General features: G+C 47.1%; 1 protein-coding gene across 2 annotated transcripts in view; it reads right to left on the bottom strand.

Annotated features, from left to right (window-relative positions):
- The window catches only part of LOC134909087 (ephrin type-A receptor 3-like), a 317,153-nt gene that overhangs the window by 33,297 nt on the left and 263,673 nt on the right, over positions 1 to 20,183 (bottom strand). For both annotated transcript variants that reach the window (XM_063915519.1, XM_063915520.1), the window contains one exon: positions 17,129 to 17,190. In XM_063915519.1, coding sequence (XP_063771589.1) covers positions 17,129 to 17,190 — 62 coding nt within the window. The remainder of the gene's footprint in view (positions 1 to 17,128; positions 17,191 to 20,183) is intronic.

Here is a 20,183-nt window from a genome sequence, read left to right as displayed (position 1 = left end):
TACTCAGGTAACCTGCATTCTCTCAGCTCATCGTTAAGGTACTACTGAGTAGCTGGCCTGCATTCTCACAGTACTCTGGTAACCTTTATAGCTGACCTGCATTCCCCCAGTACTCTGCTATCCTGCATAGCTGACCTGCATTCTCTCAGCTCATCGTTAATGGACTACTGAGTATCTGGCCTGCATTCTCCCAGGACTCTGCTATCCTGCATAGCTGGCCTGCATTCTCCCAGTACTCAGGTAACCTGTATAGCTGACCTGCATTCTCCCAGTACCCTGCTATCCTGCATAGCTGACCTGCTTTGTCCCAGTTCTTCACTATGGTCTATTCATGGTAACTACAAGTGACAGAGTAGCTGGCCTGCATTCTCCTAGCACTCTGGTATCCTGCATGTTCACAGCTACTCGCTTACATACCTGGTCTCGTATCTGTTGATAACACAGTTTATGCCTATGGATTCTGTTAGTTTGCATTTATAAATCTATATACATTTCCTTTTGTCTCTGTATACCTCATTTCATGTACCTCCTGCGCACGCGCACACAGAGAAGCCTAGTATCCGTGACAGTATGAACTGGTCATAAAACGTGTGCCGAAGTTTTGAGGTTATTCAGGACTTCAGGAAAATGGCTACATCACTAGTTAGTTGTATGCCTCCTGAGTTAATGCCTTTTCTGGACCCTACATTTCTGGCAGATTTCAGGATGAAACTGATATACTCGAGTATAAGCCGACTTTTTCAGCACTTTTTTTTTGTGCTGAAAAAGCCACCTCGGCTTATACTCGAGTCAGTGCACAGTGACAGGGAGTGCAGTGTGAAGGAGGGACACGGAGCGCACAGGGCGCGGCTCTCCTGTGTCTTTCCTGCATCTCCGGCGGGTCTATTAAAGGAAGTACCCGTTCGTGACCTCTGATTATGAACCGGCACTTCCTTTAATAGACCCGCCGCGGCCGCCGGAGATGCAGGAGGGACACAGGAGAGCCGCGCGCTGTGCGCTCCGTGTCCCTCCTTCAGAAGACAGCGCGGGATCGACTGAGGGTAGGTAACAGCACTGGGGGAGCATATTTGGCACTTGGGGAGGGGGCACATCTGGCAGCAGCATGAGGGGCACATCTGGCAGCAGCATGAGGGGCACATCTGGCAGCAGCATGAGGGCATATCTGGCAGCATGAGGGCATATCTTGCACATCTGACACTGTGGGGCATATTTGGCAGCATGAGGGCATATCTGGCACATCAGGCACTGTGGGGGCATATCTGGCACTGTGGGGGCATATCTGGCAGTATGAGGGCATATCTGGCACTGTGGGGGCATATCTGGCAGTATGAGGGCATATCTGGCACTTAGGGCTGTGTACGGCTAGAGCTGCATTTCCCACCCTAGGCTTATACTCGAGTCAATACGTTTTCCCAGGTTTTTGTGGTAAAATTAGGTGCCTCGGCTTATATTAGGGTCGACTTATACTCAAGTATATATGGTAATTTACAAGCTCTGTCTTCTGAGATATTATCCACTCTGCCAAAATCTATCAAACTGTCTTCAGGTAAAAGGAAGAATTGTTAATCTGAAGTTCTTGATTTTGAACATAGCTACCCTGTATCAAGCAAAGGCAAGTTTTGGAGCTTCCCACGACCCAGTCTTTCTGAAGCTGAGAGAAGCCATAGAAGGGTTAACAAACTCTGCTTTTATTGCGGTGGGTCTGGACATTTCATTCAGTTTTGTCCCACCCGCAAACCCAAGAAAGGTTCAGTGTCTGCAGCCCGAGAGGGGGCTTCCGAGGGTCCAGCCCGAGAGGGGGCTTCCGAGTGTCCAGCCCGAGAGGGAGCTTCCGAGTGGCCAGCCCCAGGAAGGGGTTTCAAGTGTCCAGCCCCAGGAGGGGTGTCCAACCTTGCCGGTTCCATGGAGGGACCATCTTCACAGAGCTGCCCAGCCAGAGTCATCGTCCGACGGAACAATCATAAACCCAGGAGAGGTCACTATGGGCACAGACCTAGGAAAAGTTGCTAGTGCTTCAGTTTTGCCAGAGTCTCCATGTAGCATGCCTCAGGAGGAGACTTGGAGGGACCTAGGAAGCATCTTGTTCCAGGAGGGCGTTTCTAGTGCTCTCTTAAATCCTGTGAATGCTGCAACCAGTCTGCCGCCTTGTGTTACTGCCCTGGCTTCTGGGCCTGAGGTTTCGTCTGCCCTTGCCTTCAGGCATGAGGTTTTGTCTGCCCTTGCCTTCAGGCATGAGGTTTTGTCTGCCCTTGCCTTCAGGCATGAGGTTTCGTCTGCCCTTGCCTTCGGGTTTCTGCCCAGCTGGGACCATCCGAGGTTTCTGCCCAGCTGGGACCATCCGAGGTTTCTGCCCAGCCGGGACCATCCGAGGTTTCTGCCCAGCCGGGGCCATTTTAAGGTCGTCTGAGTCTGCTGTTCTGCCGGAGTCTTCAAGACCATCTTCCAAGTCTCTAACTGGTGACCGATCTTTCATTTATTTCACTGGAGATCTAACTCCATAACAGAGACTGGTTGACCAGTATCTGACTATGATGGAAGCCAATCCTTCATGTGGTATTACTCCTGCCAATGTCGTTAAATATCTCTACCTGTCTTTCAAAGGAGAAGCCTTAGAGTGGGTTTATCCACTCTTTGAATCCAACGATCCACGAATCCAGAATTTACTGACTTTTAGTGAAGCTGTATGTAAAAGGTTTGGTCCAAAGTCAGCCCATGAAGGGACATCTAAGCATTATACTCATTCCTCCAAGAATTCATCTGTTGCTCACTCCTCTGGACGCCCATCTGATATCCAGACATCTAAATGTCTGCCAGCTACACAGTGTTCCAGGCATCTGTCTACTTCTACCACTTCACCTAGTTTCCATAGTTCTAAGCCCTCAAAGTCTGGACAGCATTCACAGCTACCTCTGAGAATTGGTTATGCCTCACTAGAGGTTTCCACTAACCACTTGATAAGTTCAGTTTCTGCAAATACACCGCCTGCTCCTAATGCCATCCAAGAAAGTAAGTGGTCATTACTGTCATTGGAATTGGACTCTGACTCTGAAAGTGAATTTCTGGACGATTCAGGGTTCGCAATTGGGGGTCCTATATATTCAAGCAATGTCTTCTCCTCTGAAAAATTACGGACAACATCTAAGAGGACTTAAGGTTCTAAGAAGAGGAGAAAGAAGAAGAAACAATTTGTGGAGCGTCTGGAATCCGCCCTTGAGGAGGGGGGTACTGTCATGATCCGTGCCATATATCCTTTCTGCCTCTAGGTGTCACTCTCTGCCTCCTGGTCTGTCTAGCAGTTCCCACTCTGTGACCTGGCAGCGTTGATTACCTAGTTATGTGCAGCTGTGGTTTGCACCTGGGAAGCTGCTATTTATCCTCTGTTCACAAGCACTCCTGTGCCAGTTCATCAAGTCTACCTTTGAGGCTGCATTCTCTCAGCTCATCGTTAAGGAACTGCTGAGTAGCTGGCCTGCATTCTCCCAGTACTCAGGTAACCGGCATTCTCTCAGCTCATCGTTAAGGAACAACTGAGTAGCTGGCCTGCATTCTCACAGTACTCGGGTAACCTGTATAGCTGACCTGCATTCTCCCAGTACTCTGCTATCCTGCATAGCTGACCTGCATTCTCTCAGCTCATCGTTAATGGACTACTGAGTAGCTGGCCTGCATTCTCCAAGTACCCTGCTATCCTGCATAGCTGACCTGCTTTGTCCCAGTTCTTCACTATGGTCTATTCATGGTAACTACAAGTAACAGAGTAGCTGGCCTGCATTCTCCCAGCACTCTGGTATCCTGCATGTTCACAGCTACTCGCTTACATACCTGGTCTCTTATCTGCTGATAACACCGTTTATGCCTATGGATTCTGTTAGTTTGCATTTATAAATCTATATACATTTCCTTTTGTCTCTGTATACCTCATTCCATGTACCTCCTGCGCATGCGCACACAGAGAAGCCTAGTATCCGTGACACAGATGTACAAGTGTGGCACATCAAACTGATCAGTGCAGTCTAGCTATGTAGTTTTGTCACTTCCAGTTCTTTTATTTATGCAAATAATATGCACAGTTTGAGTGAATAAGACGCTCGGCGCGGCTGAGACAATGACATAGACAATGCGTCAGTTCTATTGCTGCCCACAGACTAAACAATAATGGAGACAATCTGACCACACAGGTTTGTTTTGCCATTTTCAAGTTTTGAATTATTATTGTTTATGTAAATACTGTACACTAAATGATAAGCGTTCAGAATTTTTGCATATCGCCCAGATCTGAGCGATTATGGTTCAATTCAAGGCCAGTTGTAGTCAGTACAAAATCACACAACACAAACAGCTGGGTTCCATGTAAAGGGCTTTATGTGACATCATTAGTTTTTTTATTTTCCCCACCTTATGATTGGCCAAACGTACACAATGTGAAGCGATTTTGGCCGGCTTGCGTTCATCTCTGTATCAGCCCCATAATGTGTGTTTTAGTTTTTGTCAATGACAAGATGATGAGACGCCCTGCTTTAATTTCTATTTGATTAACCACCTGTAGCAAACACTTCTATTATTTCACTATCTCTAAATCTTAAACTGCCTGAGGTAACAAAGGGGATTTGACAAACCCTGTGTCTCTCTTCTGCAGGAAATTTAAGGGGAGGACATGAACGGATAGAGAGCTAATTACTAGGAATTGATTTTAGCATTAAGCTGGATTTCAGTCTTTGCTAGAGGAGGATAAGAGGGAAAAAAATCAAATGTTATTAAAGCTACACAATTAAAAGCAACACAAGAAGAAACACGTCTTGGGGCTAGTGAAATCGCCAAACTTGACACTGGAAACAAAGGAAAATTGAGTGATATGGTGGCATGGAACTTCTGAGATCCTATTATGACATGGACAAGTACATCATGTGCCGCAGGAAACACTAGGAGGAATCCCATTGGTCACTTAGGAATGCAAAAAGAATCCCATAGGCTTCCATTAGGCAACGCCTTCTAAAGATAGCATGGCCAACCAGGTCCAAGCTACAGAAAGTGTCTCATTCTGGAACATGGTACATATGCGAAATGCGTCCAGCTCAAAACACGCAGTTTTTGATCTTAGCCCGCATTTTCTTTTTATTACATCCTTAGTCAGCTTTACCCATCATAACGGGACAAAATTCTGCAGCATGTCCATCTTGATGGGCAAAGACAACCACTAAGAAATGTAACATAGCCACCATGCTACCCTTGGCAGCCCCGCCCAAGAAAGCAGAGTAACCCCCCCCCCCCCCCCCCCCCGTTTCCAGGAACTCAGGCGTCCCTCGCACCCTCCCCACTTTCTTAACGCCACTACCTGTCAATCAGATAGCGGCAGAGGGGAACTATGGGCAACATCGCAAGGCCTGTTTTGCGCATGTGTAGAATGAACCTTGCCCGGCCGCAGATTCCCAATTGTAGGTTACATCAATCATGTGTCCATCTTTGTATCAGACTCCTATGTAGGCTGCAGAAACACCGTTTTCTCATTTTTCTAAGTGACCACTTTTTGTGTAGAGATGATTAATTATGAGTGTTCAGAATGCACTTATTTATAGTAAATGTATTTAGAAACTGAGGAGCTGAATATTTTGCATATGTAATGCAAATATTACGCAATTGTGTTCAGTGAGCCACGAGGGACACATCTTAAAATGGAAAGGGGTCACACGTCTTTACAATGCAAACGATATTGCAGGATTTTAACATAAAGTACATCTAAAATAGACCTAAGTGGGTAATTAAACACTCATTATAGGCATACCTTGCCTCTATAATAACATTAGCAAAATCTTGTCGCTATATGCTGAGGCAGCAGCTACGGTAGAGTTTTCTGTGTCCTTCAGACATTTCATTGTCCCTGATTAAAGCTCAGACCTGCTTCTGGATTGCATGATTACTAATGGAGTTCTCTTTTAACTTAAGTGGATGTAAAATGATCCAGTCCTAAAGTTATAAATAAAGTTTGTCCAAACTTCTCGCTATAACAGTGAAGTTGCACTGTACATGTGGCACAGTGGTGTAGTGGCACACAGGGAGAGGGTACTATTAGGCGAGCCTAGGTGGCTGCCGGCTATGGAACTAATGGTTAGGAGACTCCAAACACACTAGGTGATGATGTTCCTCTTTTGGTGTTTTTAATGTATCCACACAGAGGGAAGAGACCACTAACGTGAAGGAGAAGCAGGTGGTAACTGGCTGCGTATATTCTGCTGCTCCACAATGTCTCAGTTATGGATTAACAAAAAAACATGGATTAGGTCGACGGTCGACATTGACATGGTCAACCTGGGAAAAGGCATGACACATTAAAATGGTCGGCGTGAGGCAGGTCGACACATAAAAAGGTCAACATGTCCTTTTTTTATTTTTGTCGGTGTCATTTTTTGTGTAACATGACCAGGAACCCCAATTAGTGCACAGTGTCCCCTTGCGGCTGCAGGCAATGTTCCTATATCTAATCGTAGACAACGTGGGTGGTAAAGTTTTAAAAATTAAAAAATATTTTTTTTTCTAAAAAAAGTTATGTTGACATTTTAATGTGTCGACAGGACCAGTCAGAGCCGGCGCTTTCATTAGGCAGCTTTAGGCAGTTGCTTATGAGCGCCGGGACCTGAGGGGGCGACCTGCTGTGACTGACAGGTATAAAAATGGCTTCTTCCCCTTCAAAAAGAGGACAGTGCAACATAAATCCCTTCACTGGGCTGTCCCACCCGCCCCGTAACTTGCTGCCGCAGTTACTAAGAGGCGCAACCCCCCGGGGATCCCGCAGCTTGCTCTTTTATTCCTGCTGGCTGCATTGCCTGCAGTGCAAGTGGCCGTCGGAAGCGCCACCCCTGACCTGTAGGAAGCTCCGCCCACCGATCGCAACTTGCCCATTTGGACGCCTGGTTCAGAGCAACTTGAGCTCCCTGCCCTGCATAGAGTGTTGGTGCTCCTCCCCCCCCCCCCCCCCCCGCACAATGTGAAGTCGCATTGCGTGAAATCAGGTCTATGCTTCATTGCTGCCGCCACGCCACAGAGAAGTTTAAAGGAAGCGGCGGTACGGCTGGGTGAGTTCAGGGTGACAACTAATCCTACTACCAGTGCCGTTGCTGCTGGCTGCTGTTCTTCACTAGTATGCAGCACACTGACTGTACCTACATGTCCCGACTCCCTATATATATGTCTCTCTCTATACCGTGTGTGTGTATGTATGTATGTATGTATGTATGTATGTATGTATACATATATATACAGTGTGTGTATATATGTGTGTGTATATATATATATATATATATATATAATATATACACACACACACACACACACACACACACACACACACACACACACACAGTGTGTATATGTATAATATATATATATATATATATATATATATATATATATAATATGATATGCCGGCATTTGGTATGCCGGCGGTCAGAAGACTGACCGCGGCATCCCGATACTTAGAATCCTGCAAGGGGCTAGGTAATTATACTTACCTTCCCCCCAATACCCCTCTAACCCTCCCTGGCGACAGCCTAAACCTAGATCCGCAGCCTATCCCTCCCTTGTAGTGCCTAAACCTAACCCCCCCTCCTCCCACAGCCTATATCTAACCCCCCCTGCTGCTTACCTGAGTGCAGCCCTACAAAACGTCCGTTCAGGATCCCAGCGGGGTGTTTCCCTATTCGACAACAGCAGCTGGAAGGTGGGTATTGGGGTGTGTGTGTGTGTGTGTGTGGTGGGGGGGAGGGGGGCAGTAGGCAGACAGTTTGCCTAGGGTTTTAAGAATCCTTGCACCGGCCCTGGGACCAGTGTTGACTATTTTAATGTGTTGACCGTTTTCATATGTAGACCAATAGTGGTCGACCTATTGACTGTCGACTTAAACCATGTTGACCTACCAACCGGACACCATTGTCACAGTCCCAGTCTTATGAGCTGATGCCACCCTCACTTCCCACCTCCCAAGGTAAGATTCAGCGATCTTATGGTGACTCCAGGGCTTGTGCCAGCTATGCTGCCACCTATTACAGGACAAGGTGCTATATACCCACATACTGTAAAAGTGACAGTCACTCACACTATGCGTTGTTAAAATGGAATCAACACAGCAGTTTTATTACTATAATAATAGCTTCCAACACTCAGTTTTGAGGTATACTGAGGTTACTAAAACTGTAGGGTGGCTGGCATACACAGTCATCTGGGGCTTCTCATTATGGGGTGCCCATAGGCCTCTATAGGCAGCATCTATAGATGGCGTTGCGTATCAGGCAGAAGCTCTGGAAAGTTATGCTTTCCAGAGCTTGATGCATATGAACTCTATAGGGACTGCAGAAGTGAAGTGCGCTGAGGTCAATGGCTGCAGAGGCACTGGTTAGTATCAGAGCCAGAGTTACACACATACCTATACACAGGGGCGGATTGGGAACAAAAAGCGGCCCTGGAAAAATTTGTACTAGTGGCCCCACTTGGGCAGCACCAGATGTGTAAGGTCTAGCCATGGGCCATGGCAGCAGCACCCTCCCCCAAGACTTTCCAGATAGTGGGCATGTCCAGCATCAGGGGGAAGTTAAAAGGAAATAAAATTAAATATTATGAGCACATTATATGATACACCTTCAGAATTTAGGAAACTATATCATTCTTTAGAAAGATATATTTTCTTGCTTATTACACCAACCGCTAATCCCAATCACTATTCACTCAATCTTATATGTCAACCAAGCAGGCAGACAGAGCATACACTAGATCAGTGGTTCTCAAACTCGGTCCTCAGGACCCCACACAGTGCATGCTTTGCAGGTAACCCAGCAGGTGCACAGGTGTATTAATTACTCACTGACACATTTAAAAGGCCCACAGGTGGAGCTAATTATGTCTAGAGATGTGCACTTGAAATTTTTCGGGTTTTGTGTTTTGGTTTTGGGTTTGGTTCCGCGGCCGTGTTTTGGGTTCGACCGCGTTTTGGCAAAACCTCACCGAATTTTTTTTGTCGGATTCGGGTGTGTTTTGGATTCGGGTGTTTTTTTCAAAAAACACTAAAAAACAGCTTAAATCATAGAATTTGGGGGTCATTTTGATCCCAAAGTATTATTAACCTCAAAAACCATAATTTCCACTCATTTTCAGTCTATTCTGAATACCTCACACCTCACAATATTATTTTTAGTCCTAAAATTTGCACCGAGGTCGCTGGATGACTAAGCTAAGCAACCCTAGTGGCCGACACAAACACCTGGCCCATCTAGGAGTGGCACTGCAGTGTCACGCAGGATGGCCCTTCCAAAAAACACTCCCCAAACAGCACATGACGCAAAGAAAAAAAGAGGCGCAATGAGGTAGCTGTGTGAGTAAGCTAAGCGACCCTAGTGGCCGACACAAACACCTGGCCCATCTAGGAGTGGCACTGCAGTGTCACGCAGGATGGCCCTTCCAAAAAACACTCCCCAAACAGCACATGACGCAAAGAAAAAAAGAGGCGCAATGAGGTAGCTGTGTGAGTAAGCTAAGCGACCCTAGTGGCCGACACAAACACCTGGCCCATCTAGGAGTGGCACTGCAGTGTCACGCAGGATGGCCCTTCCAAAAAACACTCCCCAAACAGCACATGACGCAAAGAAAAATGAAAGAAAAAAGAGGTGCAAGATGGAATTGTCCTTGGGCCCTCCCACCCACCCTTATGTTGTATAAACAGGACATGCACACTTTAACCAACCCATCATTTCAGTGACAGGGTCTGCCACACGACTGTGACTGAAATGACGGGTTGGTTTGGACCCCCACCAAAAAAGAAGCAATTAATCTCTCCTTGCACAAACTGGCTCTACAGAGGCAAGATGTCCACCTCATCATCATCCTCCGATATATCACCGTGTACATCCCCCTCCTCACAGATTATCAATTCGTCCCCACTGGAATCCACCATCTCAGCTCCCTTTGTACTTTGTGGAGGCAATTGCTGCTGGTCAATGTCTCCACGGAGGAATTGATTATAATTCATTTTAATGAACATCATCTTCTCCACATTTTCTGGAAGTAACCTCGTACGCCGATTGCTGACAAGGTGAGCGGCGGCACTAAACACTCTTTCGGAGTACACACTTGTGGGAGGGCAACTTAGGTAGAATAAAGCCAGTTTGTGCAAGGGCCTCCAAATTGCCTCTTTTTCCTGCCAGTATAAGTACGGACTGTCTGACGTGCCTACTTGGATGCGGTCACTCATATAATCCTCCACCATTCATTCAATGGGGAGAGAATCATATGCAGTGACAGTAGACGACATGTCCGTAATCGTTGTCAGGTCCTTCAGTCCGGACCAGATGTCAGCATCAGCAGTCGCTCCAGACTGCCCTGCATCACCGCCAGCGGGTGGGCTCGGAATTCTGAGCCTTTTCCTCGCACCCACAGTTGCGGGAGAATGTGAAGGAGGAGATGTTGACAGGTCACGTTCCGCTTGACTTGACAATTTTCTCACCAGCAGGTCTTTGAACCCCAGCAGACTTGTGTCTGCCGGAAAGAGAGATCCAAGGTAGGTTTTAAATCTAGGATCGAGCACGGTGGCTAAAATGTAGTGCTCTGATTTCAACAGATTGACCACCCGTGAATCCTTGTTAAGCGAATTAAGGGCTCCATCCACAAGTCCCACATGCCTAGCGGAATCGCTCCGTGTTAGCTCCTCCTTCAATGTCTCCAGCTTCTTCTGCAAAAGCCTGATGAGGGGAATGACCTGACTCAGGCTGGCAGTGTCTGAACTGACTTCACGTGTGGCAAGTTCAAAGGGCAGCAGAACCTTGCACAACGTTGAAATCATTCTCCACTGCGCTTGAGACAGGTGCATTCCACCTCCTATATCGTGCTGAATTGTATAGGCTTGAATGGCCTTTTGCTGCTCCTCCAACCTCTGAAGCATATATAGGGTTGAATTCCACCTCGTTACCACTTCTTGCTTCAGATGATGGCAGGGCAGGTTCAGGCGTTTTTGGTGTTGCTCCAGTCTTCTGTACGTGGTGCCTGTACGCCGAAAGTGTCCCGCAATTTTTCTGGCCACCGACAGCATCTCTTGCACGCCCCTGTCGTTTTTTAAATAATTCTGCACCACCAAATTCAAGGTATGTGCAAAACATGGGACGTGCTGGAATTTGCCCATATTTAATGCACACACAATATTGCTGGCGTTGTCCGATGCCACAAATCCACAGGAGAGTCCAATTGGGGTAAGCCATTCCGCGATGATCTTCCTCAGTTGCCGTAAGAGGTTTTCAGCTGTGTGCGTATTCTGGAAACCGGTGATACAAAGCGTAGCCTGCCTAGGAAAGAGTTGGCGTTTGCGAGATGCTGCTACTGGTGCCGCCGCTGCTGTTCTTGCGGCGGGAGTCCATACATCTACCCAGTGGGCTGTCACAGTCATATAGTCCTGACCCTGCCCTGCTCAACTTGTCCACATGTCCGTGGTTAAGTGGACATTGGGTACAACTGCAATTTTTAGGACACTGGTGAGTCTTTTTCTGACGTCCGTGTACATTCTCGGTATCGCCTGCCTAGAGAAGTGGAACCTAGATGGTATTTGGTAACGGGGGCACACTACCTCAAGAAATTGTCTAGTTCCCTGTGAACTAACGGCGGATACCGGACGCACGTCTAACACCAACATAGTTGTCAAGGCCTCAGTTATCCGCTTTGCAACAGGATGACTGCTGTGATATTTCATCTTCCTCGCAAAGGACTGTTGGACAGTCAATTGCTTGGTGGAAGTAGTAAAAGTGGGCTTACGACTTCCCCTCTGGGATGACCATCGACTCCCAGCAGCAACAACAGCAGCGCCAGCAGCAGTAGGCGTTACACGCAAGGATGCATCGGAGGAATCCCAGGCAGGAGAGGAATCGTCAGAATTGCCAGTGACATGGCCTGCAGGACTATTGGCATTCCTGGGGAAGGAGGAAATTGACACTGAGGGAGTTGGTGGGGTGGTTTGCGTGAGCTTGGTTACAAGAGGAAGGGATTTACTGGTCAGTGGACTGCTTCCGCTGTCGCCCAAAGTTTTTGAACTTCTCACTGACTTATTATGAATGCGCTGCAGGTGATGTATAAGGGAGGATGTTCCGAGGTGGTTAACGTCCTTACCCCTACTTATTACAGCTTGACAAAGGCAACACACGGCTTGACAAATGTTGTCCGCATTTCTGTTGAAATACTTCCACACCGCAGAGCTGATTTTTTTGGTATTTTCACCAGGCATGTCAACGGCCATATTCCTCCCACGGACAACAGGTGTCTCCCCGGGTGCCTGACTTAAACAAACCACCTCACCATCAGAATCCTCCTTGTCAATTTCCTCCCCAGCGCCAGCAACACCCATATCCTCCTCATCCTGGTGTACTTCAACACTGACATCTTCAATCTGACTATCAGGAACTGGACTGCGGGTGCTCCTTCCAGCACTTGCAGGGGGCGTGCAAATGGTGGAAGGCGCATGCTCTTCACGTCCAGTGTTGGGAAGGTCAGGCATCGCAACCGACACAATTGGACTCTCCTTGTGGATTTGTGATTTCGAAGAACGCACAGTTCTTTGCGGTGCTTTTGCCAGCTTGAGTCTTTTCATTTTTCTAGCGAGAGGCTGAGTGCTTCCATCCTCATGTGAAGCTGAACCACTAGCCATGAACATAGGCCAGGGCCTCAGCCGTTCCTTGCCACTCCGTGTGGTAAATGGCATATTGGCAAGTTTACGCTTCTCCTCCGACAATTTTATTTTAGATTTTTGAGTCCTTTTTTACTGATATTTGGTGTTTTGGATTTTACATGCTCTGTACTATGACATTGGGCATCGGCCTTGGCAGACGACGTTGCTGGCATTTCATCATCTCGGCCATGACTAGTGGCAGCAGCTTCAGCACGAGGTGGAAGTCGATCTTGATCTTTCCCTAATTTTGGAACCTCAACATTTTTGTTCTCCATATTTTAATAGGCACAACTAAAAGGCACCTCAGGTAAACAATGGAGATGGATGGATACTAGTATACTTATGGATGGACGAGCGACTGCCGACACAGAGGTAGCTACAGCCGTGGACTACCGTACTGTGTCTGCTGCTAATATAGACTGGATGATAATGAGATAAAATTAAAATATATATATATATATATCACACTAGTACTGCAGCCGGACAGGTATATATTATGTAATGACGGACCTGCTGGACACTGTCTGCAGAATGCGTTTATAAAAACACCACACGACGAGTGTTTAACTTTTTCAGGCAGACAATCACAATATACTGGTGGTCAGCAGACAATCACAATACTGGTGGTCAGTGGTCACTGGTCAGTCACACTGGCAGTGGCACTCTGGCAGCAAAAGTGTGCACTGTACTTAAAATATGTACTCCTGCTATAACTGCTCCCCAATCTCCCCCACAATTAAGCTGTGTGAGCACTGCAGTGAGCACTCAGCAGTCAGATAATGATATACAGTATATGATGCAGCACACTGGGCTGAGCACAGATATGGTATGTGTGACTGTGTCACACTGTGTATCGTTTTTTTTTCAGGCAGAGAACGGATTCATTAAACTGGTGGCACTGGTCACTGCCACTGGTCACACTATCAGCAGCAAGTAGTACTCCTCCTATATTATGCTCCCCAAAATTTGTGTCTCTCTCTCTCTCTCTCTCTCTAGTACTATTAGTCACTCTAAACGGAGAGGACGCCAGCCACGTCCTCTCCCTATCAATCTCAATGCACGTGTGAAAAATGGCGGCGACGCGCGGGTCCTTATATAGAATCCGAGTCTCGCGATAGAATCCGAGCCTCGCGAGAATCCGACAGCGGGATGATGACGTTCGGGCGCGCTCGGGTTAACCGAGCAAGGCGGGAGGATCAGAGCCTGCTCGGCCCCGTGTAAAAAAAGCTGAAGTTCGGCGGGTTCGGATTCAGAGAAACCGAACCCGCTCATCTCTAATTATGTCACGTGTGATTCTGTGAAGAGACCTGCAAAACATGCACCGTGTGGGGTCCTGAGGACAGAGTTTGAGAACCTGTGCACTAGATCAGCTGCAATCACAGGCTAAGTGGCAAAGTCATTCTCATCAGAGGCGGAACTACCGCCAGTGCAACCAGTGCGTTGCACTGGGGCCCGCCTCTGTCCAGGGGCCCAAAGCATGTAATGAGTCAAACTGACTCATTACATGCCGCTGTGTGCTGCGGGCAACCGCTGCCCGCAGCGCACAGCCGCCCGGAGAGGAGAGGAGCAGTTGTACGGGGGAAGGAGGAGGAGGGAGGTGGAGGAGGCAGCCGCAGCAGCGCTTTGTTACTGGTTGAGGCGCTGCTGCTGCTGCCCCTCTGCTTCACTATAGGCTGTCTTCCGAGAACAGCCTATAGTGAAGCAGAGGGGCAGCAGCAGCAGCGCCTCCACCAATAACACAGCGCTGCTGCGGCTCCCTCCTCCACCTCCCTCCTCCTCCTTCTCTACTGCCCGGGAATCGTCAAGCTGCACCGAGGAGCCTGAGCCAGCGGAGAGGGTAAGTATAATTCTTTCTTTCTTTCGCCTGCCGCAATGTGTAAAAAGGGGGACGCTGTCTGCCGTTATGTGTAACAAGGGCACGCTGTCTGCCGTTATGTGTAACAAGGGCACGCTGTCTGCCGTTATGTGTAACAAGGGCACGCTGTCTGCCGTTATGTGTAAAAAGTGCACGCTGTCTGCCGTTATGTGTAAAAAGTGCACGCTGTCTGCCGTAATGTGTAAAAAGGGGACGCTGTCTGCCGTAATGTGTAAAACGAGGAATCTGTCCGGTGTAAAAAGGTCTCTACCTGGTGTATTGGTGCTACTGTGCGGCGTAATTTTAATAATGGAGACTACTGTGCACCTTTTTATGAATTGGTATTATTTTGTGGCCACACCCCTTCCCCACGAAGCCACGCCACTATGTATTTTTGCGCGCGCCTACGTCGCGCACTGCCCCTGTTTTGCATGAAGGGGTGGGGCTCAGATGCCGTTTCTTGCACACAGTGCTAAAATGTCTAGTTACGGCACTGTTGCTAGGTATCCATTTCCCTGGCCCTGAGCAGGTTCCCCTCACCAGATCCTCTCCAGGGGTGAGGGGGTGGACTTGGAGGGGATGGGGGGGGGGGGGGGGGGGCAAAGCATTTTGTCGCACCTGGGCCCACCGCTCCCTAGTTCCGCCACTGATTCTCATATATGCAAATTGTTTGGCATTTTATTCATTATCTCTATAAATAGGACCACATGTCCTCAAACAAAACAGGCCCCATGGGTGCGTCGGCCCGCCGGGAATCTTCCCTGTTGACCTTATGCCCAATCCGCCTCTGCCTATACACAGGTGCAGCAGTATATACTTTTTTTTTACCAATAAATAATCACAATTTTCTCCATGGCAGGGGGGTATGTTGGCCACAGGAGGGGAGTGGGCTAGCCCTATGCCCCTCTTGCCCAGCCCCAGCAGCCACTCTCCAGCACGTTCCCCTGCATTTTAGCAATTTTGTCAATCAGCTGCTCCTTCATGTTTCCTGCTCCTGGTTAGCTGCTGGGGAACTTCCAGGATAGGTCACCTGACACTGCACGCCCCTCAGTGAGGTAGCTGCCTCCCCTTACCCTTTGTTATGCAGTATTATTGGCCACAGTGCATCCCCAGTTCCAGGCAATGTCTGACTATCACAGAGGGGAGGCTGAGCTCATAGCTGCCTCACCTCTGGTCTCTTCCTTACAGTCCCTGTATTTACAGCACAGCGCTACAAGCTCTGTGAGTTTTAAATATAAAAATGATTAGAATAATACAAAGATGAAACTTATAAAGTTATAAATATCGTCTTTGTAGTATTCTAATCATTTGTATTAGTATAAAATCTGGAGTATACTGGAACTAGTACGACAGGTGCTCTGCCTTCCCTGACTGCAGGTCACTGGACTGCAGATATCTGCAGTGGGGGCAGCCCACAGTAGATGTCTCCACTATTTGCTGTGTCCAATTTAATAAATACAGATGTAGCCAGGCTCATTGTTGACGCAATGCGTACGCATGTGCATATGCATCGCGGCAATGACTAGCTGCACCTGCCTGTGCCTATTTGCACCCGCGCCCCGTCAATGCAATGCGTATGGGTCATGGGTGTGAATATATGCACACGCATGCCGGAGTGCGCACGTATAACAGCAACCTAGTCATGGGTGTGACAAGGCGCAGCCACAATGAGCGTGGCTATATCTGTATGGAGCAGTGGCAGAACTTGTGACTGATGGGCCCATGTGCAAAATTATAGTTTGGCATCCTCCTCCTCCGCCCCAACCCAAGTTTACAATGGCAATGGGTGACCCAGGGGAGGTAGAGGGTGACTGCATAAGGCAGGGGGAGGCAGAGGATGATGAAGAGGCAGTGAGTGACGGGGAGGCAGCTGGTGACAGGGAGGGTGATAGAAGGGCCGGTGGGTGACAGGGCTACAAGCACAATGTCCTGCCCAGTTTATCGAACACTGGGCATCTACCTTGGTTGGGGCAGGAACACAGCGGCCTCTGCTCTGTCTGTTATAGGAGCCTCCATCCCATTTGCTTACCTCAGTTAAACCGGTTGTGAGATGCCTTTAGTTCACAGACAGCAGGGTGGAAAGACTCCTTTATCAGACCGGTACACACAAGGCAGCCCCACCTCCCTAAGGTAAGGGACAGTTCCTTCAGGCAGTGGAGCCCACCCTGCTCTCTGAACTGGATCATTCATCTGACATTGCTCAAAATGGTTTGCACAGTTGGCCAGGGTATAACTTATTGCTGGTCTGGGGAGCACTGGGCCCCTTAGTCCTCAGGGAAATCACACTCTCCTGCCCTGTTCTGTGTAATGAAAGGTGGATCTGGTGGACGGTGCAGGTATAAGGACACCAAGGCTAAATGCCGACAGACCCCAAGGATATAAATCCAGCACAGAGCACGGCATATCACAGCCCATTAGGCCACTTGATCAATGTTGTTTATATTCCTTCCCAAGTGGTATAAGAATTGTTTATCCGACCATGAATGATTATAAAACACACTGAATTAAAGCAAGGTGAAACCATGAATACTAAACTGTGCTACATCAAACAATATATTCAATACACAAATAATCAAATGTCTTCTTACCTTTAAAAAGGAATCCAAGGACCCATTCTCCATATACTCTGTAATTATCATGACCGGCTTGCCTGTAGAATAAGGAAATATTGGTACAGGTTACATACAGTAACTAGGCACTGCATCACCTGCCTGTGGCTGTGTCTGACACAACAGGAAGTGAAAGACGGGTTCCGTGATATATGTACAGTACATCTGTTACTTAGGGGGACATGTACTAAGCAGTGATAAAAGTGGAGAAGTTGCCCATAGCAACTAATCGGCTGCTCTGTATACTTTTATGGTATGCAAATTATAAATGTTACATCAAATCTGATAGGTTGCCATGGGCAACTTCTCCACTGGCTCAATTCTCCACTTTTATCACTGCTTAGTACAACTCCCCTATATACAATATGCATCAAGTCTGACTTATACTGTATATTTGTATATCACTTTAAGTTTTCATCAATAAAACCCAATTACACAATACTATTGTAGGTTTGTGTGAATAGCTGCTACACACAGACTAATTACTTGCTAACATAACAATGGCCAATAACTTCTGAAAGTCCAACATGCAACAACCCAATTGGCCTATATATTATACGGCCAGTATATCACACGAAGAATTATCATGTAATTATGTTTAATGACTTCATTTGGTCCTTTTCACTGGCAGATTCATTTACTTGGACAAAAGAGCGCCATTTACCAGCTAATAGCCAATCCAATACTGCTCATCCAACGTTGTGTCTGAAATTAGTGATACCTGCTAATTGATCACCCACTCTTCCCAGCAGTGCCTCGGACAGACGGACAGACAGCTAATGGTTATGTGTTTTTGGAGAATAACACTTAAGATTTTATGTAGAACATCAGCCCCACGGTAAAATGCTCCTTTTAATGATTCCCATCAAGCTGAAAGTCTAATTACTGACATTAGGATAAGACAATCACTGAGTATAGATTCCCCCCACTAATTGTAAAACAGATAGTGAGATAGACATCCTCATTAGCCTGTGCAATCACTGTGCATGATATCAGGTTCATTTACATATCCAATTAACTAACCCTTCATCAAACTGTTAAGAAAATCAGTATGCTTTAACTTGTACAGTATATGTGCTATTATTTTCTAATATTAGTCTTTTCCCCACGTCAAATGGTTTTCAAAGTTAAAATGTAACTTATTTATTCTTTAAATTATTTATTTATTAAGTTTCCTTTATAGCGCAGCAAATTCCGTTGCGCGTTACAATTGGACACAATGATAAAACAAAACTATGTAATAAACAAACAGTCATAGAGGTAGGAAGGCCCTGCTCACAAGCTAACAATCTATAGGGAAATAGGCATTGATACACAAGGAAAGGCACTATTGCATATTTATCCACTGGATTGCAAAGGTTCTAGGTGGGTTGCATGATATCACATCACAGCAATGATGAACCCTTGTCAGAAAGAAGGGAAAGTGAAGAAAGAGAAAATATGTGGAGGATATGTGCGGACTGTACAGTGGGGATATAATCAGATAGGAAAGCTTATGAAGGTTGAGTGAGCGGTTCTGGAATGTGGTAAGCTAGCCTGAAGAGGTGAGTTTTCAGGGAACGTTTGAAGGTTTGGAGACTAGGGGAGAGGCTTATTGTGCGTGGTAGGGCATTCCACAGAGTGGGTGCAGCCCGAAGAAAGTCCTGCAATCGTGCATGAGAACAAGTAATGAGTGTGGATGAGAGACCTAGATCTTGTAAAGAGCGGAGAGGTCGGGTTGGGAGATAAATTTGAGATAAGCGAAGAGATGTACATTGGTATAGTTTGGTTAATGGCCTTATGTGTGAGTAAAATTATTTTATATTGAATACGGTAGAATACCGGTAACCAATGGAGGGACTGACAGAGTGGATCTGCAGACAATGAATGTCTAGCAAGGAAAATTAGCCCCGCAGCTGCATTCAGAATGGATTGTAGTGGTGAGAGTCTCTTTTTGGTAAGCCCAGTAAGAAGACTATTGCAATAATCAATGCTGGAGATAATGAGAGCATGGATTAGAGCTTTAGCAGTGTCTTGTGTAAGGTATGGCCATATTTTAGATATGTGTTTCAGATGCATGTAACGTGATTTTGAGACAGATTGAATGTGGGGAGCAAAGGACAGATCAGAGTCAAGTATGACACCTAGGCAGTGATAGAGATATCAGGTTGGTAACTACTATTGGCCGGTGGAAATATAAGTATATAAATACAGAACTGCAGAAGACTAGAAGTGCACTGACTCCAGTACTGAAATTTTTGATTATCAACAGTTTCCTGGAGCGTGACAAGCGCTGCGAGCCTGCAGGGGTATACTTCTGTACTGATGGTGGTCACAGAACATGAAATATTCATCTTGTCCTTCTGACCCTGTCGACCCTTTCATCTGTCAATCTTTTGCACCTGACCTAATGCATGTCAACCAATTGGTATCGACCTATGGACTGTTGACCATAACACTGACGGTCCATTGATCCACAGCCGTCAGAGTATGGCCTCCTGTGTGAGCCATTGTGCATCTTCAGATGCAGCCGCTTACACACCCGTGACACACCCAAATCTGTTTAGCCACCCCTCTTTTACCACTGAGGAATGCCCACTGAATTCCACAGACCATGCATCCGATTCTGCTCTGAGTCTCTAGGGGTAATTCAGACCTGATCGCTGGCTTGCTAACTTTGCTGTCCTGTGTTCAGATAGTCACCGCCCCCATGGGGAGTGTAAATTCGCCGTGCAAGTGTGCGATCGCATGTGTATGCCGAGTTGCAAAAATCCACTGTATGCAGTCTGTGCGCAGCCCAGGACTCACTCCTACAGTGCGATGAGAGCAGGCTGATCGGGCCGGAGCTGACGTCGGACACCCTCCCTGAAAACGCTTCGTTTTTCCTGACACTCCCAGTAAATGGTCAGTTGCCACCCACAAACGGACCCTTCCTGTCAATCACCTTTCGAACGCCCGCGCAAATGAAATTTTTGCACCATCCTGTCGCTGACCGGCAATGCCTGTTGTGGTTGGCCGACGCGCAAGCGCTTTGCAGGCATGCGCAGTCTATTGC

The sequence above is a fragment of the Pseudophryne corroboree genome, chromosome 4 (genome assembly GCF_028390025.1).
Source record: "Pseudophryne corroboree isolate aPseCor3 chromosome 4, aPseCor3.hap2, whole genome shotgun sequence".
Lineage (NCBI taxonomy): Eukaryota > Metazoa > Chordata > Amphibia > Anura > Myobatrachidae > Pseudophryne > Pseudophryne corroboree.
Note: the sequence above shows the minus strand (reverse complement) of the source record. Positions and strands in the feature narration are given on the sequence as shown.